Source organism: Patiria miniata, unplaced genomic scaffold, assembly GCF_015706575.1.
Source record: "Patiria miniata isolate m_02_andy unplaced genomic scaffold, ASM1570657v1 HiC_scaffold_20, whole genome shotgun sequence".
Taxonomy (NCBI): Eukaryota; Metazoa; Echinodermata; class Asteroidea; order Valvatida; family Asterinidae; genus Patiria; species Patiria miniata.
Window position 1 is genome coordinate 32,972,609 of NW_024037059.1, and position 24,367 is coordinate 32,996,975.

The 24,367-nt window shown below is 41.9% G+C and overlaps 2 protein-coding genes across 8 annotated transcripts in view; one reads left to right on the forward strand and one right to left on the reverse strand.

Moving 5' to 3' along the window:
• The window catches only part of LOC119728719 (soluble scavenger receptor cysteine-rich domain-containing protein SSC5D-like), a 58,198-nt gene extending 56,308 nt beyond the window's left edge, over nt 1-1,890 (reverse strand). For 4 of the 7 annotated variants that reach the window (XR_005271134.1, XM_038201062.1, XM_038201064.1 and 1 more), the window contains exon 1: nt 1,084-1,887. Coding sequence is in view for 4 of the 7 variants with exons in the window: in XM_038201062.1 (XP_038056990.1) it covers nt 1,084-1,168 (85 nt within the window). In the remaining 3 variants the exon portion in view is untranslated. Of the gene's footprint in view, nt 1-1,083 lie in introns of all 7 variants that reach the window. The other 3 variants (XR_005271133.1, XR_005271132.1, XM_038201059.1) reach the window with 1 other exon arrangement.
• Nucleotides 1,891-5,334: 3,444 nt separating this feature from the next.
• Nucleotides 5,335-6,099, forward strand: LOC119728044 (craniofacial development protein 2-like). Its single transcript, XM_038200122.1, has one exon. It carries the CDS (start codon nt 5,335-5,337, stop codon nt 6,097-6,099), a length of 765 nt encoding a protein of 254 aa, XP_038056050.1.
• Nucleotides 6,100-24,367: the final 18,268 nt, after the last annotated feature.

Genomic DNA, 24,367 nt, shown 5'->3' on the forward strand with positions numbered 1-24,367 from the left:
TGGGACATCCGTAGGACAACCGTAGTGTTAATCGTGGTTATTCGTATTCTTGGAGATTCGTGTACGGATGTCTTACGGATATGCCCGATGTGCTATGGTTCTGCTAAGGTTGTACAGTGCTCCGAAAATATATATACATGTACACGCTTTACCTTGGTCATCCGTGGCCCAATCGTAGACAACCTGTCGTAGTTGGAGAGCCTGTCGACAGGCTTTTTGTTTATAGCTTTTTTTAGGTAATCCCTCAAGCTTGCATGGTACAATGTAATGTTTAATGTTTAAAAAATTTTTTTTAATAGTTTCTTGAATCTTAACCTTTTGTAGTTTGTCCTTTTGATCTTATTTGTCGTGTCTAGTAATTTTTATGACATTGAATATTAAACCTGTCATATATTTACATATACAGTATTAAATGTCTTGTGTTTTGCCTGTGAAATGATAGATAATAAATTAAATATCATATTACAAAGCTAGAACATGATTTTGTGTGCTTTGAAATTTTCGAATGGGGGGCCTAATACATGGGCGCAAATCATCATATTCGAAAACAGAATCGCTTCTAATACCGTCACAATGACACCACAGTTATGTGAAATCCAGTTTGATGTAAAAGTAAATAAATAAATAAACACCTCCAGTTCACATAGGGGCCCTTGGCGATGGGTGAAGTGGTGATGGGGCGAACTTTGGTCCAGGGCGAAGTGACGTGAGGCGGATTGTACATGCGGGGCGAAGCTATGCACGGCCAACACCCCTATCTGAAAATGTGCATTCTTCAGCTTTCTTTATTTAACATGGAATAATTATAGGAATGTCTGAAAGTCTAATGACATGGACACTAAACATCTAGGACTCCGCCCTTTTTACGGTTAATCGTTCATAGGCTTAACTCCGGCATAGGATATGAATCGCATAAAAAAGCACACACACACACCCACACCTAACCGGTGGCACAACATGGGACCATGATGGAACCATGGAACCAAGGGTACTTGAAGCGGTACCGGTCACAAGGGGCTACTTTATGCCGAAAGAACACCAATATAACACATAATTAACACGTAATTGCGTCAACCTACTCACCCGCTGCCAGAGCTGCAGAATTACTGCCGATTTCAAGCAGTAAAGCACAAATTAACCACCAGTTGTGAATTCGAACATCGGCCATTTTTTTTGCATTGGCTTCCCTGATCCACGCAGTTGATGTATTTCCACTCACAGTTCCACAAGTTCCACAAACGTCATGGAGTCCACAGCCGATTAATTTTTTCAAGTAATCCCCGAGGGGGTACGAAAGTGATCAAAAGGCCAGTGACGACTTCTGATGAACCCGTCTAAAATTGTATGGCTAAGACAGCAGAGAAAATCACTCTGCACGGGAGAGAGGGAAAGGTTATGAATGAACTTTCCAAATAACTGTTCAGGGCGAGTCCTTAATTGTTATTACCCTACGTATGAATCACACACTAAGCAATGGTTCTGCATTGTTGCTGTAAAAATTATTTGGCCTACACCCATGATCAGTGAACCGTGGGGGAAGTGCATGTATTTGGGTTAGCCAAAAACATGGCAGTCACTCAGTGATAACAGTTGAGTGAACTCGCCGTGTACATTGTACACGTGGATAATATTGACAGTAGGACAGTGAGGCTAGCCCTTGTTGCAAGTCAACCCACAGTTGCGCCACACAATTATTGTTGTTCCCCACGCACAAAGTATTGTCCATTGTCCTCCCTATTATTGTGATGTAAAATAGGAGAGAGGGGTGTGTGGTTCGAAGAAATGAAGCACCCGCGCGGTGGTATAGCTGGCCGTAGCCATTACGCTGTCAACTTTGACCACCCAAAAATAATTCGAGTCTGGAAGCCAAACGGGCCTACATCATCGTCGTCGTCAACTCGTCATGGCATCATCCTCTCGCCGACACACGAATATTCAATCGTTAGTATGAGTTCCACTTACGAGAACGCAAACGTAATTAACGTTGCCGACGATTTCCTATTGGCTGTGCACCAACGAGCGGGGACGTTTGCAGCATCAGGCTGCTTGAGTAGAACCACGGAGGAGTACGCACCCCTATCTGTTTGTTAGAGCAGCAAATAATCAGCATTCTTTTTCGAGGTTTCCCTGTTTTTCTGCTACCCAAAAAGCAGATTTTACACATTAAGACTGCAAAAAAGTTGAAATCAGTTTCCGAATTTTGGCAACACCAATTTTCTTCTTTTGATTGATTGATTGGTTTGTTTATTGTTATATCCTACATTAAAATATCCTACGTTATAATGTGATGTATGTCTGTCTGTCTGTGTTATGTCTGTATAAAATGTCTGTGTGTCACTTTTTTTTTATACAAGGCCTAAAGACTCTGATTATGCGGTCATCCAGTATAATGAAGGTCCTCAACTGGTGTATATTATATGCACCGATTTCACTGTCCTCTGAAGTCACAGTTGGCAGAAGAAGAATAAAAAAATGTTTTGTTTGCCTTTTGGGCTAATTTGAAAGTTTGATACTTTGAATAGTTAAATATGGGTGTCCCGGTTATTTTAAAGACTTGTATCACACGAATTCCCTATTTCGATACTTTAATTTCGTCCCCGAACATCGCTAAGGCTCAATTCTCAATTTGTATTTCAAAAAGCCAGCACTAAATTTCCTTTAAAGTTCAGTGTTGTTCACATGTTTAACATACCGATTTGTCCTAAATTTCTGGTGACTTAAAACGTTACGATTAGAAAACGTGCCCAACCTTTGGACAGATATTTAAAGAAATGTGCTCATTTATAAAATTATAATTTCAAGATATATTTTCCTTATACATGTATGTATAAATAACAGTATAGTTAGCTGCAAGTTTTGAATCTCCATTTTTTTTGTGTGTTTCACAATTAACTTTATAATCAGGAATATACATTTTACAATACGCTCTTTACTTATGATGTGGAAATTAAGCATCAAGATCAACCACCTTCGTAATACTTTTTTTGATAGACCTAACGTCTGTGCTATTATTGTTCAATATTCATAAATGCGCACAATCTTCAAAGTTTAGTGGCTTTAAATAGGTTATCACGTCGAGTGACTGTATAATAGCAAAATTAATGTGCTTTTTACCTACCAGGAACGTAGTGGCGCTGTTCCTCATGAGTAGCTTCTTCCTGTTTTACTTGTGTTTTTTTTCAGAGGAGCCTCGTATCTTTCCCATAATACGATCTTTGATTGTTCTCATCTTGGATTGTTCTCATCGTGGAAGGAAGGAACATCAGACAAATTTGGAGGGAAAAAAACCGAAAAACTATCCACCCTATAACAAACAGAAAAATAATAAACAAAAGATAAAAACAACCCCAACAAACCACGTGCTTAAATCGTTTTTTTTTTTAAATCGGTGAGTTGTTTAAATCAATGCGATTTAAATTTAAAAAAAAATCCCCATCTCCTGCCCAACACCTTTATCTGATCATAATTAATTTCTCCGTATTTACTTCTGTGACGTCACGAATTTGGAAGGGATATGAAACTTTGTAGTCCGGTTCCCAGACCAAAAGAGCTATTTATATAAATGTAGACGTCTGCACGTCGGGGGAAATTGTCGGGTCGGGGAACCAGACTACAAATTTTGCCAATGAAGTATTCAATTCCAAAACTATTTGTGCCTAGCCTCCAAAAATGTCTGTTATACATTGTACCTTAATATTAGTCAACCCTCCCTAAACTACGGAGCTCTGGAAGTGCCATCCGACTTGTTGAGGTACTGACTCATTTTATCTCAGGATGACGACATATTACAGGCAAGATGACGACATCCTGAGATAATTTATTAGGATATGACGACATCCTGGAAACAGAATGACAACATCCTGAGATAATTTATTAGGGAATAACGACATCCTGAAAGTAGAATGACGACATCTTGAGATAATTTATTAGGGTAAAACGACATCCTGAAAATAGGATGACGACATCCTGAGATAATTTATCACGGGGTGCATTGAAGATACATACGCACAGGTGAACGTGCGGCTTGTATTTATCCTGTCGCTGTACGTGGTATTTATTGATGAGAGGTCATGATGTCTTGCTGTCTGTTGTGGGTAAGTATCGCTTATGTTTTGTTTGCTTTAAACTTCGCTTAATTCCATTAAATTATATAGTATTTGATGCCTCAGGATGTCGTCATCCTACTACCAGGATGTCATCATCCTCTTAAATTATCTCAGGATGTCGCCATCCCATAATAAGTTATATGGGGGTCAAAGGGTTAGGATGGGAGGGATGGGAGGGAGAAATGAGCAGCTCCCTGTCCACGAAATATCCCATATGACCTGCGTCTCCAACAGCCTCTCCTAACCAAACTTCTACTGCTTGGCTTCTCGTGCCAACCCCTGTTTATAACCGATGGCAGAGGTGTGAAAGGCGAGTTTCTGGCGCCTGAAAACCAGATTGCTCTGGGCAGGTGGGGCTCGTTAGCCACGGGAGGCAGCCCGCCTAGGAGAAGGAACTCTGATCTCAAACCCGGGCAGGTGGAGCCCGTTAGCCTGGTTGGCAATCCCCCTGGCAGTGGGCAGAAGCACTGCCTCGACTTGCACCAGCAGATGAGCATGCTTCCAACGGTGTGTGCCCGATTAGGAGGAGGCACCGCACCTGTGATGGATGGAATAGCTCCTCTACTGCGCTACCATGTCCCCTTCCCAGGGATATGTAGCCTAACCCCCAAGCTATGGGTAAATAGCACCACTGCCTCGTGGCGTCACGGGAGTGACAAAGGCTAAGGGAGAAAACCCCGACAGAAACTCCGGAGTGGAACCCCGAAGGCGGTCGGTTGGCATACTTGCCACCTTCTGGCAACTCCTGCATCCTGGCACGCCCCCAGTCGTCTCGACTTCAGTTGCTACTGGACCCGGACGTGCCAGGAAGAGAGAGAGAGTGAGGCTGATGCAGCGCAAGTCACCCTCACTATAATCCAAGTTCCGCGCAAGTCATCTACATCATTGCGTCTCTAAGTCCTGTGGCGATGGGGGAGCAGCAAAGCAGCAGGTGAGGAAAGCACTGGAAGCTGTAGTTGCGACCCTGCACACAGGTGGCTCAGAAACTGGTCGTACTCCATTGACTGAAGCAGCAGTGGGGTGCAGGCAACTGGCTGAGTGACCGAGCAGCCCTCTTCAGGACCACTCTGCTCGCCTCCGTTGCATGAGGGCGGGGCGATAAAAGGAGCCCTAAACATAGCTGCTTCAAACCCTCCCTGGCCAGCATACCGCGGTTGGCGGGGTTTTCCTATTACGGTCAAAACAAAAGCAGAATCAAGAAGAAAGTGTTGATGCTCACCCTAGCATCATGGAATGTCCGGACCCTACTAGACAAAAGCAAAGCGGACGGACTGCCCTTGTGGCGAGAGAACTTGCCCGCTACAAGGTGGACATCGCGGCCCTCAGTGAGACCCGCCTCTCCGACAAGGGCCAACTGACTGAGACTGGCAGTGGCTACACCTTCTTCTGGTGTGGCCGCAGCAGCGAAGAGCGCAGAGAGGCAGGCGTGGGCTTCGCCATCAAGACCGAGCATGTGAAGAAGCTGGCAAGCATCCCGGAGGGCATCAACGACCGGCTGATGAAGATAAAGCTTCCACTTTGGAGGGGAAGAACCGCCACGCTCATCAGCGCCTACGCACCGACCATGACCAACCCTGAGGAGATCAAGGACAGGTTCTATGAAGAACTCGACACTCTCATCTCCGCCGTTCCACAGACAGAGAAGCTGATCGTGCTTGGCGATTTCAACGCCCGTGTTGGCACTGACTCCACTACTTGGGACTGGGTCCTCGGCCGACATGGAGTCGGCAAGTGCAACTGTAATGGCCTTCTCCTGCTCGGTACGTGCGCTTCACATGACCTGTCCATCACTAACACAATGTTCCGCCTGCCGACCCGCAACAAGACGTCCTGGATGCACCCGCGCTCACGGCACTGGCATCTCATCGACTTCGTCACCGTCAGGGAGAGGGACAGACGCGACGTGCGAGTGACCAAGGCCATGTGTGGCACCGACTGCTGGACCGACCACCGCCTCATCATCTCCAAGATGAACCTCCACATCCAGCCCTAGAGACAGCCTCAGGGACAGAAGGTCACCAAGCGACTCGACGTGGCCAAGCTGAAGCACCTTGAGACTGTACAGGATTTCCAGGAAGCCCTGGACACCAAGCTTTCTCAAGCCCAGTCCAGCCAGGACAGTGTCGAGGAACAGTAGGCGCGACTCAGGGACGCCACGTACTCCACTGCCCTTAAAGTCATCGGCCCGAAGAGCAGAAACAACCATGACTGGTTCGATGAAAACGATGTCGAAATCAAACCCCTTCTGGAGGAGAAACATCGTTTGTTCCGTGCGCACCAGAGTGACCCCACCTGCGATGCCAAGAAAGCGGCCTTTGCGAACATCCACAGCAAGGTGCAGACCAGGCTACGCTTCATGCAAGACTCCTGGCTCAGCGCTAAAGCAGAGGAGATCCGACAGACATGAGACAAAGAAGTTCTATGCTGCACTCAAAGGCAATCTACGGTCCACAGCCATCTGGGTCTTCCCCCCTGCTCAGCGCCGATGGATCCACTCTGCTCACGGACAAGAAGCAGTTCCTGGACAGGTGGGCGGAGCACTTCAACGCTGTGCTCAACCGACCGGCCTCCATCAATGATGAGGCCATCGACCGCCTGCCCCAAGTGCCCATCAACGACGAGTTGGACCTTCCGATGACTAAGTCAGCAAAGCCACCAAGAAGCATGCCTCCTTCCCGACAGCCAGTGCGGTTTCCGAGCAGGCCGAGGGACCACCGACATGATCTTCGCCGCCCGCCAGCTCCAGGATAAGTGCATGGAATAGCATCAGGGCCTCTACACCACCTTCGTGGACCTGACCAAAGCCTTCGATATGGTCAGTAGGGACGGTCTCTGGAAGATCATGGGGAAGTTTGGCTGCCCGAGCAAGTTCACCGCCATCGTCAAGCAGTTCCACGAGGGCATGACAGCCCGTGTCCTGAACGACGGTGAACCCTCGGACCCATTCCCCATGACAAATGGAGTCAAGCAGGGCTGTGTGAGTCAGGCGTCAGCATCAAGTATAGGTGTGATGGGAAACTTTTCAACCTCAGGCGTCTGCAGGCTGTCACCAAGGTGAAGGAGACCGTCATCAGAGACCTTCTCTTCGCGGATGACTGTGCCCTGAACACCTGTCATGAGCAAGAGATGCAGCAGGCGATGGACAGATTCTCCTCTGCCTGCGACAACTTTGGCCTGACTATCAGCACCAAGAAGACGCAGCTCATGTTCCAGCCTGCTCCAGGAGACGCACACCACGAGCCCCTTATCACAGTCAAGGGAGAGAAACTTCAAGCGGTGGAGGACTTCACCTACCTAGGCAGCACCCTCTCTCGAACAGATACCATTAACGCAGAAGTCAACAACCGACTGTCCAAAGCAAGTTGCGCCTTTGGGAGGCTCCGAGAGAAAGTCTGGGAGAGAAGAGGAATCCGCTCTGAGACCAAGGTGAATGTCTACCGAACTGTAGTGATCACCACACTCCTCTACGGCTGTGAAACCTGGACCACCTACGGAAGACATGAAAACCAGCTGAACCGCTTCCACCTCAGATGCCTTCGAAACATCCTTCGCATCCGATGGCAGGACAGAGCCCCAGACACTGAGGTCCTGAAGCAGGCAGGGCTCCCGAGTGTTGTCACCATGATTCGCAAGGCTCAGGTCAGATGGGCAGGCCATGTCACACGCATGCCTGACACCCGCATCCCCAAGAAGATCCTCTGGTGAGCTCTCCCGGGGCAAGCGTACTGTCGGTGGACAGAAGAAACGATTCAAAGACAGCCTGAAAGTCTCCCTGAAGGACCTCAACATTAACACAGAGTCTTGGGAGACATGTGCAGCAGACCGCCCTGCCTGGCGCAGAATCATCGCCCAAGGCGCCCAGGCAGCAGAGGACCAAAGAGCTGCACATGCTAAGCAGAAACGGGAGAGGCGAAAGCTGAGAGCAGCCAGCACCCAGGACGCCACACCAGCCTACGTATGCCCTGAGCGCGGAAGGAGTCGCCGCGCCCGGATCGGCCTGATCAGCCATCTCCGGACACATAGGACCAGCTCTACGCAGAACTGATACCATGGTCTTCATCGACAACGATGGACGAACAACAACAACAATATGAAGATATCGTCATCCTACTTTCAGGATGTCGTCATCCCCTAATAAATTATGTCAAGATGTCGTCATCCTATTTTCAGTGTGTCGTCATCCTATAATAAATTATCTCGGGATGTTGCCACCTTGCCTGTAATATGTCGTCATCCTGAGATAAAATAAGTCAGTATCTGAACAAGTCGGATGGCACTTCCAGAGCTCCATACTAAACACAAATCCCAGGTGCGCAAATTAATTGTTTTCATTTTCTTCTAAGGGGTAACAATTTGAGGGAAAACTTCGACTGTTTATTCATCGGGCGACTCCTTAAATGGCCATGATTGGAACAAGGGTAACCAAAAAATCCTCGGTATAATCAATACACATGCAGATACATCCCTAACAGTCCTGAATCCTCCAATTTTAAAATAATTTTGCACACCCCCTAGGGAGTTAGGGTTAAACGGTCAATATTCAGTGAAATTTACAGCTTCTTGGGTTTAGCGATTTTTTTGGTTTTGTTACAGTGCAAAGTTCACAGTTTTGAAGCCACGTTACTTCATGGCGTTCCGTGGCGCCGCTGTTACGGTATCGGACAGAAACTGCACAGTTTATGATTTATGAAAAATCTAGCTGAATTGTTTCAAAATGTCTATACTTGCATGTAAGCTCATTGACTGGCACGGTAATATAAATTAATATATCCCTAAAATAGGGAACCACAGCAAAGTCAAAAGAATACGCGACATTTGATTCTCAACTTCTACTTAAAGGGAATGTACATCATTGGCTTTTGCTATAATTTTCAGAAATGAACTATTTGAGGGGTTTCTATAATAGATCAAATATTGTTACACTGACATGTTTCAAGTTTTGTGTTCGAAAATGCTGGAAAAACCAAGAAAAACAAAAATGGTAAAGTAGTCTGGTTTCCTGACTCAACTAAAGATAAAATGGATCAATTTATAGATGCCGGAAAATTGTAAGGTAAGGGAACCAGTCTAACTGGCCTGCACCCGTTCATGAACATTTAGCCAATAGCAAACAAAATTTGGACTGAAAAAAAGGTAAATTTGGAGCGGTACTTGAAAATAGTTAGGTATTTCCAACGGTGGTCGGCCGACCACTGTTGGAAATGTATACAAAAATACCATTTTCTTGAAAATGACTTCACACCAGGTGCCATAATGTTACAGGATGCTTTAGACTGTCGTTTACCAACATCCTAGTAAGGTATTTCGTAAAAACTTGGTAGTTTTATTTTTCAATGTTTGCAAATGTTGTATTTTCCCTTTAACTGACATTGTTGAGTTTGAACAATAAAGTTTGATAAATGAAAATGACGTTCACTTGAACAAAAAGATTAGTAGATAACAATAATAATAGTTATAACGGGTTTTTATAAAGCGCTTTTAACTAAGATCAAAGAACTTTACATTATTATTACCCCTGGTCATTGGGCCAATGAAAATTTCCAAATACCATCTTTGAAGACATTTAAGGCAATCATTTACTGCTCAGGTAGAGAAAGGTTGTGTGGAAAATTGATGCAAGGGTTTGGTTTCCACAATTTAAAATGGTTCAACCATCAACCATGGTGATCCCATGTCTGTTTGCTAAATCGCTGCGTGTACATCACACAATCAGGCAAAGCGGGATCAGGTCCTGAGGATCATGACGAACACCAACGAAATGGAAATGGGAAACTTATCACATGTGATTACTCCGCCGGAAAAAAAGTACTGAATGGCATGACTATGCTCCCTTCCCCCCCCCCCCCAAAAAAAAATAAGGGAAGGGTCATCTTAATAATTGAGGAGGAAACGTTATATTTCACTAGCTACGTTTAAGTCCCTCAGAAAATGAGTTTGGAAATGTTGCCATCATCGCCAGTGATTTGCATTTCACGTCGAGGGTTGCTGAAATTATTAGCTCATTCCTGAGTTCCCTCCATCTTAGTTTGTGTTGACTAACTGATTTTGCAGTGTACTTATAAAGTCTAAATAATAATACGGTTTTAAAAATAGGGCTATGGGTCTACGTTTTTTTTAAGTCTCATGATTTCCAGAAAGATTTTTCTTTCAATTTCAATTATATTATTCAATTTTCACACTTTAAACAAAACCAATTTAGTCAATTTTAAAGTTTGGTCACCATCTTTAGTCATCGGGTCGAGAATATTCGTCATAACAAATACATTTCGTATGAGTGGGCAACATTCAGTGAATTTATCTATAGGCCCGTAAATCAATTCAACGAATTTGATTTTCTGAATAACAAGGTTTGGCATAGGCGAGACGAAATCGAATGCTCCGGGACGGAAACGTGTGCTCATTGTTTGAATTTGCTTGAACTGAATTTGCTGACAAAAGACGAAATTAAACATTGGAAGTGGTGCACTTAATTGATATTGCTGGACGATTGTAGGTTTTCTCGGCTACTTTAAAACATGTTTTATTCAATTCAACAACTTTAACATTCAATTTCGTCCACGAAACATTTCACACGCTTTTACCAGCATGGAGATATAGCCCATGTGGACTCCCTTTACCTCCCTACGTTACGGAGGGATGCAATGAAGACGTCGTCCAACCTTGGCTAGAGGAATATATAAAAAAAAATGCACTAGCAAAATGTCAGAATTTGACTTACAGGGAACGGTCTCCCCCTAAATGAGAAGGGTGCATTTGTACACTTTTGGTTAATATATTCCCTGTATATTTATTAACTAAATTTAAAGGATCCCCCAAATTGTGTAAAGCTGTCAGACGGATCCCGGGAAACTTCGTGTGAAGTGTAGGAGGGGAATTTAGTCTTGTACCAAAAACAGTGAGGATACTTCAATGTGTGATGTTACAAAACGTCTTCCGACTTTATTACAACTGTGCCACAATTACAATGTGCATCTTCTCTCTATCTTCCATCGACAAAAAGATCTCCCAAATTTTGTAATAACAGCGTAGGGTTTACTTAAAATCTTGACAGTATATTGTTATAAACGTTAAGATAGACCGTGGTACTACTGATCATCGACTAACAATTATTACTGGCCTAACGTCACCCCTCCCCTCTCCTGCTTATCAATAATAGTCCGCGGGGGAAGGAGGATTGTACGGAAGCGTATTTAGGACATGACCGAAAACTTTGTAGGCCCACTACTTCGCCCGGGTGGATTACTATTTCGCCCGGGCGAATTACTTTTTCGCCCGGGCGGATAAGTATTTCGCCCGGGCGGATTAGTATTTTGCCCGGGCGGATTGGTATTTCGCCCGGGCGGATTGGTATTTCGCCCGGGCGGGTTGGTATTTCGCCCGGGCGGATTGGTATTTCGCCCGGGCGGATTACTATTCCGCCCGGGCGGATTACTAATTCGCCCGGGCGGACTACTAATTCGCCAGGGCAGATTACTTATTCTCCCGGCCGGGCAGATAACTAATTCTCCCGGCCGGGCAGATAACTAATTCTCCCGGCCGGGCAGACTACTAATTTCTTCGGTTGTCAAAAGGACGAAAGTGGTATACGTACATTTAATACAAATCTTTGCTAAATAACGCAACGTCAAACGTTTTGTTTGAAAGGATTGATTCTTCAAAATCACAACTTTTAACATTTTAAAGATGGCGTCGGCACGTAAAACGGATAAACTGCAGCCTAATTATAATGTGCCATATTTTGACACATTTAAATTACACAATTCAAGGGGTTAAGATCGCGCAAGGCATGATGGGAAACAACACGGCGCAGCAAGATCGTACCCATGGGGAACGAGGTTGAGTGTATGCATCGTTTTTCAAAATGGCGATGGGCTTCAAGACTATTTAAAGGGGTGATCATCTTCGGATGGAAATTTCTCCTAAAAGTTGACCCCCCGTAAATTGAAAAGAAAATGAAAGATAAGGTGATGAAATAAGTTTTAATTTGATGTGTGTCTCGAACATCTTGGAGAGTTGTCAGTATTTTCCCCTGAATTTCTGAAGTGGGAGCATTTATCATTGGGGTCAATGGTAGACTTGGCCAAGTCTGGGTTGCGCTCGGTCTGTGCCTATACTAAATCCACGCACAGCGCATACGGTACATAACGCGCGCCCTCATGCGTCGAATCCGGACCATCATGTTAAAAACGCACATGTACATGTTATTTTCAATTCATAAATACCTCAGACAGTTTAGCTATTCCTATTGGTCGAGAGCCCGTCACGTGGCCGGTCTTAAACGGATGATAAAGACATGGCTAGCTGGTCTTAAACACTTTTCCAGTGTCACAATAAAATGTGGACTCCTAAAAATCCTGTGCCTCTTACCGTTTCATTGGTTGAACGTTCACAATCCTCACGTAGGCATGCGCAACACTACCAGCAAGTCAGAACTGCAGTATAGTTCTAAATTCAAAACGCAACGCCCCAGGTGCGTTCTGCGCGACATCGCGCAGAACATGCTACGCGCGCGTCAACCTCCATAAAAGGGTTGTTTACATCTTACTCTCCAGCTGAACACTCCATTATTTTGCTAGAGGGATGTTTCAAAAAGCATGAAGTGAACTTGTTGAACAAAATCGGGATTTTGTGAACGAATTATTTGATATTTTTTACCGAAAAAAGGTATTTATGAATGGGAATAAATATGTGCTCGGTCGGTATTAATCACTCTGTTTAATACCGCTTAGAGTCTGGGTGCTGATAATTACCCTCGCCTCCGGCTCGGGTAATTATCAGCACCCAGGCTCTAAGCGGTATTAAACAGAGTGATAAAAACCTCCGGAGCACACATTTATTCCCTAGTGATGCAGCAATTTTCGCTGTGATTGGCTTCTACCGACTTCGGTAGAAGCCAATCAATCACAGTATTTCAGGTAATTAGCGTTTTTTTTTTCTTAAAAACGCGCGCAGGTTGTTTTGATATTATTCCTAACACGCAATCAGCGTTGTCTGCGTATTCGCGCAGCCAAAGTTTCGCGGAGAACGCACACGCATCCCATGGGCACTATGGGGAGTCCCAGCTTCAATGCATAGAACAGCCGCTTTTGCAGACAGTCTTTAGAACCGCTTTTCGGAACGTCCACTTTTGACAGAAATTCCTGCAATGTTTTCACGTCGAACTGCCTGACACATCCCCAAAGTTCTTCATCAGTGACTTCAAGGTTCATGCTGAACAAATTACTCAACTTCTTAAAACGATAAAAATAAAATGATAATTATGGTTACACTTTCAAACTAGGCGCTCTTTGTACGTACGGTACGGGTACGGGTACGGGTACGACGTGACGAAAAAGTATTAACAAATTTCCTTACCAACAATTTTTCCCACTGTCCTTTGCGCGCGCATGCGCAGTGGCAAAATCGAGCTATCTGTTATAAAGTCCATGGTGAGGAGTAGAAACATAGAAACAGATACACGCACGCGTACGTTCGAATGCTTTGAAACGGCTCTTGGTACGCACAACACGAAGCGATATCAATGGATCTCAACATCTTTTACAGGTTCACACATAATTATACAAATTCCCTTTCGTTTTGAATAACATTTGAATGTCGTGTTCTTTAATTTCAGTCCAAGAGCAGCTGATCTTAGCATTATCATCCAAATATAATGTGTTTGAAATCTTTTAATTAAGATTACGTTTTTAAAACATTTGCAGATTGTTATCCAGCCTTCCATACCTACTGAAAATAATAAACGAGTCTTCAAAAATTGGTTACTTTGATTGGTCAAGCGATGTTGCTGCATATGCATAGACATGGTGTTGCATATGCATCGATGAATACAGGCGCGTGCACGCGAGGGGGGTGGGTGCTGATGGCAGATTGATCAAGTCGGAATCGCTAACTTTTGCACCACATGTATGCACATGCTCTGCAATACATGCACACACATGTGTACGTATAATACGTGTTTTGTACAATGTACAGTGTGTGCGCATTGTTATACGGCACTCATAGATATAGAAAAATATTCTATATCTATATGACAACGGCACTGAAGTGGAACGCGCGCTGAGTTATGAAGTATACCTTTTGTCGGGCTTCTGGAAAGACGTAAACGTAAGGGATTTTTGCTACTTTTTTTTTTACTATACCGACTTAAGGCAATTCCGACTTGAGTCAATTCTAGGTCACTGGAAGTTTATTTCATAGATATTATTTCATAGATAAAAAGACTAGATCGGCAGCGCGTGCATACGCGCCATAGAGTGTGCACAAATGTTCCCGTTCCCGCATGGACGCTCTACGTGCAGTAGTGCTTTGGGCAAAACGTGCATTACGCGCACCTTGGGATGAGAACAATTTACTTGGATTGCATTATGTCTAACTTTTAATAAGGGAATAAATGTGTGCTCCAGAGGTTTTTATCACTCTGTTTAAGACCACTAAGAGTCTGGGTGCTGATAATTACCCGAGCCGGAGGCGAGGGTAATTATCAGCTACCAGACTCTAAGTGGTCTTAAACAGAGTGATAAATACCGACGGAGCACATATTTATTCCCATTCATAAATACCTTTTTTCGGTGAAAAAAAAATCATATAATTCGTTCAAAACATCCCGATTTTGTTCAACAAATTCACTTTATGCTTTTTGAAACATCCCTCTTGCAAAATAATGGAGTGTTCAGCTGTAAGTAAGATGTAAAAAACCCTTCTATGGTGATTGACGCGCGCGTATCATGTTCTGCCAGATGTCGCGCAGGACGCACCTGGCGCGTTGCGTTTTGAATTTGGAACTACAAGTGCAGGGCTAGGGCCAGTCGAAAATGTGTGTGTTCGGAAGGGGCAGAACGTTCAACCAATGAAACGATAAGAGGCACTGGATTTTTAGGAGTCCACATTTTATTGTGACACTGGAAAAGTGGGAGTCCAAATTGCATGTGGCACTGGAAAAGTGTTTAAGACCAGCTAGCCATGTCTTTATCATCCGTTTAAGACCGGCCACGTGACGGGCTCTCGACCAATAGGAATGCGTAAACTGTCCTAGGTATTTATGAATGACAATTATATTGTCATTACATTGTCCCTGAAAACCGTTTTAAGAATGAAATTAAATTACACTACCGTAATGTTCCGGACTTCTGAATAACCTAATTATTAATCCCTCAAGTTTATTTACATTGTGCTCTACTTTTAGTATCCATTTTATATAACATTGTGAGATTCTAGCGCCTTCTTGAAGATTTTCAGATGCTGGATATGCCACTAGAGGTCCAGAGCAAAATAACACAAATTTATTTATTCTATTTGTTTTGAAAATAAGTTAGTGAAGGGATGGGGAGGGGCGTGCATCCCCGGCCCCCAGTATCCAACAGTACAATAGTGCATCTGATTACGGCGTATGTCATACGAGGAGGGACAATGAAGAAAAAAAAATGTCTGGGTGTTGTCCCGTGAAGCTGCCGTGAATTAAAATTAAAGGACAGCGCAACAACTACGGAAATAAGATGTTCAAATGATCATTGTTCTGTTTGTTGATGAAGAAAATAACATTCAAACAGCTGGATGCAAGTTTTTTTTTAAGCCACGCGCACCAGCATTTAAAAACGGGAAATAAAATTCCGTTGCATGGGGAGTTCTTCTCAATACGTCGGGGACATGTTTGCAGATCTGGCGACGTTTTAACGACCAATACATCAGCTAGGTATGGTGGCTTTAAAGGGATATCACACATATATATTGACGCCAATATTGACGCCAATATTCACGACATGGCCCCCATGTCGCAAATATTTACGCCAATATTGACGCCAATATTCACGACATGGACCCAAGTCGCAAATATTGACGCCAATAGTGACGCCAATATTCACGACATTCCGTCTTCACATTTTTTTTTACAGCGGAGCCTCGTATCTTTCCCCTTATACGATCTTTGATTGTTCTCATCGTGGTCGTTTGCAATTTCTGGAAGGATGGAACATTCAGACAGATTTGGAGAGAAAAAAAACCCCCGAAAAACACCCCTATTTATCATAACAAACTAAACAAAAACGAAAGATAAAACAACCCCAACAAACCAAGTGCTTAAATCACGATTTAAATCGGTGATTTCTTTAAATAGGCCTTCATGTGATTTAGATAAAAAAAAAAAAATCCCCGGCCCTATAGGCTATATGTGATTACAATTAATTTTTCCGTCTTCACTTCTGTGACGTCACAAACTTTGAAGGGGCATAACTTTGCCGAAATGACAATTAATTTGCTCACCTGTGATTTGTGTTTAAGGGGGGTTAACTGATATTTTGTGAATAACAGACGGTTTGTTATTCGCAAAATATCAGTTAACCTCCCTCAAACACAAACCACAGGTGGGCAAATTAATTGTCATTTTTTTCTAACAATTTGAGAGAAAAGCTTGACTTTTTATTCATCGGCATCGTGGAAGTTTGCAATTTCTGGAAGGAAGGAACATCAGGCAGATAGGCCTATGGAGGGGAAAAAGCTTGACATTTTAACAGGTCTTGGAATGTTTTTTCAAACTCAACATTGTTTTAAACCCTACATAAAAAATGACCACAGCCATAACTGATGCACAGAGACATCAGGGTCCATGCCGTGAAATTTAAAAAAAAAGAGTGCCCTTCTTTTGTTAACATTTTCTTTTTTCTGAAAAAGCACCTTTTTAAAAACAAATGGTGCCCTTTTCGTGACAGCGACCTTTTACGTGTGCCTTTTTTCGCCCTGAATATTGTCTGTTAGTGTGTTTACTCTTCGGTTTTGAACGTCGCCCCCGTCGACGGATGATACCAGCCCCCCCCCCCCCCCCCCCGCCCCCTTTGATTTACGGAGGCCAAGTGTCCGGAGAGAGAAACGTGTCACATTTCAGCACGGATGTGCAAGTACCCTTTTCAAGTCCCCTCCCCCCGCCAATCAAAATATTATTATTCAATTTTCACACGCTTTTAACAAAACTCAGTTTTAAAGTTTGGTCACCCTCTTTAATCACCGGGTCAATAGTATACGTCATTACAGATAATTTTCGTCTAACCTCCCGATTTTAAGCATTCAGTGAATTTGTCTATATAAATTAATTCAACGAAATTCATTTCTGAATAAATGAATACTCCGGGACAAAAACGTGTGCTCATTGTTTGCATTTGCTTCTTTTATTTGAACTGAATTTGCTGACGGACGAAATTAAACATTGGAAGTGCATGCGCTCGGACGATGTTGTTCCACAAAAATTTTCACACGCTTTTTATCATGGAGGAACATATGCTTTTATCAAGACCAATTTGGTCATTTTAAAGCAAATTCAAACAATGAGCACGTTTTCGTCCCCGGCCGGGAGTATTGAATTTCGTCTCGTCTATGCCAAACCATGTTATTCAGAACTCGAATTCCTCTAATTGATTTAAATTATACGAGGCGAATTCGATCTCTGAATGATGCCATTCGGCAACATCTTATTTTAGACGAATTTGATCTGAAATGACGAATATTCTCGACCCAGTGGCTAAGGAGGGTGGACTGGAATGCTCAGCTGTTTCGGCCACGCATAGGCCTTATAATGAATTATTGTCTACGTTGGCGAGATCTCCACTTGCAGATGTTTAAAGCAGTCATGTCTTGTTTTGTTTCTTTTTGTGTATTGTTCGCTTAGCACAATACACGGTATGTCAACTGCGTGACTACACACGTGTACTGGTGATACTATGAATAATAAGCAAGTGCACTTTCTTTGATGCCGGATAGCGTTTCCTGCCGAGACCTACCCCGAGTTTTACCGCCATTCGGTTGCATGCAAGTATTTTTATCTTCATTTGGATATAAATATTACTTCTCTCTTTCATTCTAACCCGTTAGATGTTGGATCGTAATGGTGAGTTTTCGGCCTATTGCTTTTGTTGATTTATTTGTTGTTTGACGAACAGCCTGAGGTGAACGTTACACGAAAAAGCAGCAAACGCCATCTTGGATTTGAATATGAAATCGATCATCAACACATGTATTTATCCCTTGGACCTCTTGGAAAGATTTCACGGTCATCGGAGTCCTCATACTGAATGGTGTATGAAGGATATATAACTTCTAACATCACCGACGCACATTTAGTACAGTCAATTGACCGGTTCCGCAATTTGACCAGTTCCGCAATTTCGGAAAACTAGCTCTCGTTTTCAGGAAGACGAAAACGCCAAGGACTTAAACTTTGGTATCGATGGAAAGGTTATTCCATTTACTTTTCAAAAATGGTTTTAGTTTTAGGATACTCACTTACATTTAAAAATAAATCCCCTACGACCGTCACTTGCCGTTAACGAACTGCCGAAATGGAACGCGCACGGAAGCGTGATTTCATGTTTGTCGGCCTGCTACACGATTGTTCAGGGGAATTAAATCATGGCGATTGATGCAACTTGTTCGGAAATTATTCATTATTCCACCATACAAATATAAGATTTGAAGTCTTTGAATTTTTTTTTCTATACCCACCAGAGTAACTGCTGGTCGTTTGGCCGGTTCCGCAAACGCATTCATACTGCATATACAATACACTGGCCATGGTGTGACTGTATTAACCAGTGCTGCTATTGACAAGTATTGTTGATGACGGCCCCCTAACGCGGTGCACTTTATTTATTTTGGCATGATTTTTTTTTTTTTTTACAACTTACAAAGAAATTGAGAATTTCTATTAATCCTTGTTTAAAAATGTCGAATTTGATGATCATTTCTGGGTGTTCAGTGCAACAAATTGAAAACTAATTTGAACAAAATGATTTTGTTTCTGTCCAGCTTCCGGACAGCACTGTAGGTGTTGGATAAAAAAAATTTGGACTTCAAAATTTAAAATACAAAAATCTTTCTTAATACTTCCCACTAAACGCTTTTCCTTTGCTCTAAAAAAATTCACCCCATACTTGATGTTGAAGCGGTTGTGCCTAAGGGGTTTGAATCTATTTTAGAGTTACAACTCTCCACATCCAGGGTGCATGAGTCAGCCCAGGCTAGGAGGTGAGGTTTGTGGGGACCAATTAAGAATAGTGCATAATAATATGTTTCTAACCCAAAGGACATTTCCAGTAATTTAGTAAATTTAAAATTATCCTTTTTTCGGTGGGTTGTAACTTTACTCTTTACCCTTTTAAACAAAAAGAAAAATAGGTCCACTAATATTTCATAATGAACACCAGTCTCTCGTCAGTACAGAGACACAAATTTTGATTGTTTTCTTGGAGCACAAAATTTGTCAAATACTATAAACCATTTCTCATTTTTGTCTCAATTGGTCATAAACTAAACGTTTTATATAAAATTTCTTTTTCATACAGACAATGCCAAATACAAAGAAGAAGATTACGCCAGCCTCCTGATAGGCCATAAGAGGCCATCAGCACATCTTTTTCAGTTTTACCTGTGAAGGTCAAGAAGAAGTTGAATATTATAGTGATAGTACATGTAGCTGTGTGTCTTCATCACCATTTCTTTGAATTAATTTATTTATGTGACAAGTTTTTTGTATAGTGCTAGCTTCTGGAGTGCTTAAATTATTTGTGTACAACAATTAAACAGACATGCAGGTGTCATAAAGGCAATAAATTTAAAGGCGTTACATACATTTTTATTAACCAGTACATGTGAAAGAGAAGTGAGGTGTTTGAAAAACTATGCTACTTTGCATGAAAAACTCACAGAACATGTCTATTTCTGTGATTCATCACCATTTATTTATATGACACGTATATTTTTGGATTTAAAAGGGGTAGCTTCTTGAGTGCTTTAGTTTTGTATTACATTTACACATGCAGGTATCACATGTCAATATATTGAAAGGGTTATTGGGATATACGTGATGAATGTGTTGACATTTTCTTTTAAGAGCATCACCGAACAGTAGATGAGGTTTGATAATACAGTTGCCCAAGCATGATACATGTACATAGTTAATATGTGCAACAACGTATGAGGAGTAACTGAACATTATAATTAGAAATTGCCATTGCTATGAAACAGCCATAGGATTTATGACATTTTTAACAACTTGTTTTAATTTGTTTGTGAAATTTAATTTGAATGTGAAACAATATGTGCATGTATGTGGCCTGTATGTATCTGGCCTGCTGAGGCCTGTTCCCCCTCCCCTCCCGGCCCCCAGGTTCCCCCTACTGGATGTTGGTGCACACAAAATTAAGCATATTGTGTTGTTACCCTGAACAAATTGAAACACTCCCCCCCCCCCCCCCACAAAAAAAGTAAAATAAAAAAAAAGGAGGAGGGAATAAACAAAAGTAAATAAATAATAATAATTAAATAAACAAATAATATTAATAAACAGTGCTCCCCTGCAGACAACGATTCAGTTCCAATTCATCCAGCCATGCAGTAACTTCCTTAAGTGTCATAGGAATTAAAAATGATCCTGGAGAAAATATTAATTCAAATTCATAAATAGCTGGTCTATGCTTATGTGAGGAAAAAACAACCAACTGGAGCAATTCGGTACAAGGTTTGTGTCTGGTTCTATCCAACGTCAGAGTGTGTCTAAATAAAAATAAGACAACAAAAAAGCAAAATATTAGTGATTGCAAGATGATAGACAGAATGCACAAAAAGCAAGAAAGTCATTTAATTGGATTGAAGCAAGTCAAATAATTATAACGTAAAATAAATCCAACGAACCATAACATTTTCATGGAGATACATTTTGTAAATTTGGACGCATTATAATGTGCAGACCTTGGCTCATGCACAGGGAAATATAATCCATATATTTTCTTGGCAGGTTTGGGGGCAAAAACGATCTAGATTTGGCCAGTAAACAAGGAATACTTTCAGTCCAGTCTCGCAGAGGGCGCCGTTTGCGAAACCGGAAAACATTTGCGGAACCGGTCAAAGCACCGACCTCTACAAAATGTCCTGGCAAATTTCTCTTTCAAACGATCACAGAAAACTATTCATATCATGAAGTAGGTGAGTAATTTGCGCATATTTATAGATAGGTAGCTTCCTGTGAAAGCGCGTTTTTTCGCCACAAGACGCTTCAGACGATTTGCGATTGCGGAACCGGTCAAACGACTGTATATGAAAAAAAAAAAGTCCCCCAAAATTAAAGTTTTATGTAAGTATTAAAATTTAGTGTAATTGGAGTCAGAAAATCGCTCGGCCAAGAAAGTAGGCCTACGTGTATGGTTGTGTACAACGTCTTTGGAAAGTTGCGTTCAGTTTCAGAGAACACATTTCAACAAAATCGGATTTTTTTTTCAGTCTGAGTTTCATGTATTTTCAAACAAAAAATTTGATTGGGAAAAAAGGTGGCGTCAGGATGCAACATTCTTTCCTTTCGGAAAGAATGTAGAATCCCGATGCCACTTCTTTGGTTGAAACGAAATCTGTTGAAACGAAAGTTGAGTGCATGCATTTTCAAAGTAAATTCTTATAGAATTAACAATGTTTCTCAGTATCAGATTCATGTCTTTTCAAAAATTTTGCAATGACTGACCTTCAGTCATTTCAGTAATGTACGATGAAAGAAAAAGTGACGTGAGGATGCAAAATTCTTTACTTTTTGCGTTTGATGTCTCATTCAAAAGTGGGAAAGATTTCCATATACGAAGTTCACTCAACACCCTGTGTACAAACCCTATGAGATTGGACTGAAAAATTCTAAGTGTTTTCTAAGAAAATGCTTGTATTTTCTCACTGCTCAAATTGACTTTGATGACATGAAATTGCTATCGGGGGGCTTGTTAGTCAATACAGAGGAAAATTAGTGAAATTCGTATATGGAAATCTTTCCCAAAAGTGAAAGCACCTTCGATTTTCCAGAGGAAAATCTTCCAAAAAGAGCAGGGGCAAAAATCCTCCGCCTCCATGTAAAAATTACAAACAACCATGGAGCTATAAAAGCTCCATGAAACAACCTAGCAGCCTCAATCCTCCAGAATCATCTGTTCATTCTTGAATGTGGCCCTTTTGAGGGGTGACCACTGCTTCAATGAATCCTGCAAATTCTTCTGTCTCGGTCGAAATGTATGTACGGCTGAGCATAAACAATACAAGGTCCGGCCCAAGACGTCCTTGACAAAGTGTGTCCTTCAAAATAAGCAACACATTTTTGTCTTGCATCAATCCTGCAAAATCCTTAATTATGCAAAGAGGAGTTTTGTGGATTTAGGAATAGGGTTAGAAACATGAACTGATGACAAGAAAATTACTTTTACCGGTAGCGGACCGTGGCTTTTGCCTTGCCTTGACATGCTGTCGTGGTGGTGGTGGTGGTGGTGGGGGGGGGGGGGGGGGGTTCAATGACGCGTCATATCCATACTGAACTTCAGAAAACCTAAAACCAACATTTTTGTGCTGTCCAAATAATTGTAGCAGTTTCATGTGTGTGTCTGTTCACAGATATACGTGACCTGTAATCGGTTTGATCTCCATCACCTTCCTTTTTTGGTTCCGGGTTACTTTTGCAAAGAATGCAGAGGTACAATGGAAACACATTCTTGAGAGAAAGTGGTCCTGAAATTTCATTTTAAAAAGAAAAAAACGTACAATTTGTTCTTGTTTCTATTTCGTTTTATTTCATTTTTTTTGGTACGAAAATGGGAAGATACCAGATAATTTCCTTTATCCCCAACATTATAGCAGGGAGGGGATGGAACTGCAATGTTACTTTGTTTGATTTTTGTAGTTTACGAGCATAATTACATTTGCGTCCACCTCCAAACTCAGATTGGTATACTTTTGATCGCAGCAGTGGTTATTACCATAAAACGTACGTTACCGTGTTTTCTCGAAAAAATAAAAACCAGCAGACTACGTACATTATGGGCTATTTGCAGTATGGATTATGTTCAAGCTGGACCGACAAGGGAAAGAATGCTGCAACCTGACGCTGTTTTTTTTCATATATCGTCTCAATGAAGGTCAGTCTTTGCAAAAATGATGATAAGACATGATTCTGGGACTGAAAAACATTTACAATTTTGTTAGGAAATACTTATAAAATTGTCTTGACTCTCCATAGGCTTTGTACACAACTGCCAAATAGCGTCAGGTTGCAATTAACATTCTTTCCCCGATAAAGTTGGGTCATATTTAAATTTTTGGGGATGGCTGCCCCGGTCTTTCGTGTTTTTAATTTTTTTTTTTATCATATATCATCTCAATTATAAAGTTCAGTCATTGTAACAAAAGACATGAATTTGGAACAGAGAAACAGTTCGAATTTAATGCACTCATCACTCCACATAGACTTTGTACATAACCATAGGAGTAACGTCAGGATACTACATTTAATTGTTTCCAGTGCCCATGATAACGGTGTCAACTGAACTAAGCGTCGAAGCAGCGATAATTAACGAATAATTTTGACACTGAATTGCTCTTTCTTGTCATAGAGAACTTTTTCTTTTAATTCTGGTCTTCTGGTTTGAAACCCCTTGTTACATAAATGTATCATGTTGCAAGCCGGTAATTGGACCAAAAATTGCATACGCCAGGCAAATCATGATTTGCATGCCCTCAAATTCTCTAGTTTTAAAGAAACTTGTTGGCCATAAACTTGAGGATTTGTAAACAAGCATGTTGAAGTCTAAGAGTTTATTTCCGAAACCCGCGATCTAGCCATTTGGAACACTTGCGCAAAATGTCTGAAATTGTGCGACTGAAAAATCTTATATTTTGGGAGCTTTATTGTCTCCAACAAGTCGAAATTGAGTGGGCGCAGCATGAAAAGCGTAACGAAATAGCATCGCGTCTGGCTGGAAGTGAACTCTTTCTTTGCATGTGTATGTGTAAATTATGTATGTGTTGAATTTTGAAAGATGTACACTTGTGACTGTTATTAACATTGTTCTTGCCTATTTTTGGCAGTCTTTTTTCTGTCTTTTTGTCCGTGTGTCCTGTGCAGGTCCATGAGGAAGAAGATGAGGTTCGCTGGTGCAGAAGATGACGGGCAGCTTTCGTCGATTTAAAAGTTAAGTAGTTATAAATTTTACCTCCTCTTGAACTCAGGTCTGAGAAGTTGGATCACTGTCCTGTTTTCAGATCTGGGGGCAGGACAACCGTGTTGTTTTGTTTGATGTAGTGTTGGCCCTTGTCTCTGTGTTGAAGTCTAAGAGTTTATTTCCGAAAGACGTGATCTAGCCATTTGGAACACTTGCGCAAAATATCTGAAATTGTGCGACTGAATATTCTTATATTTTGGGAGCTTTATTGTGTCCAACAAGTCGAAATTGAGTGGGCGCAGCATGAAAAGCGAAACAAAA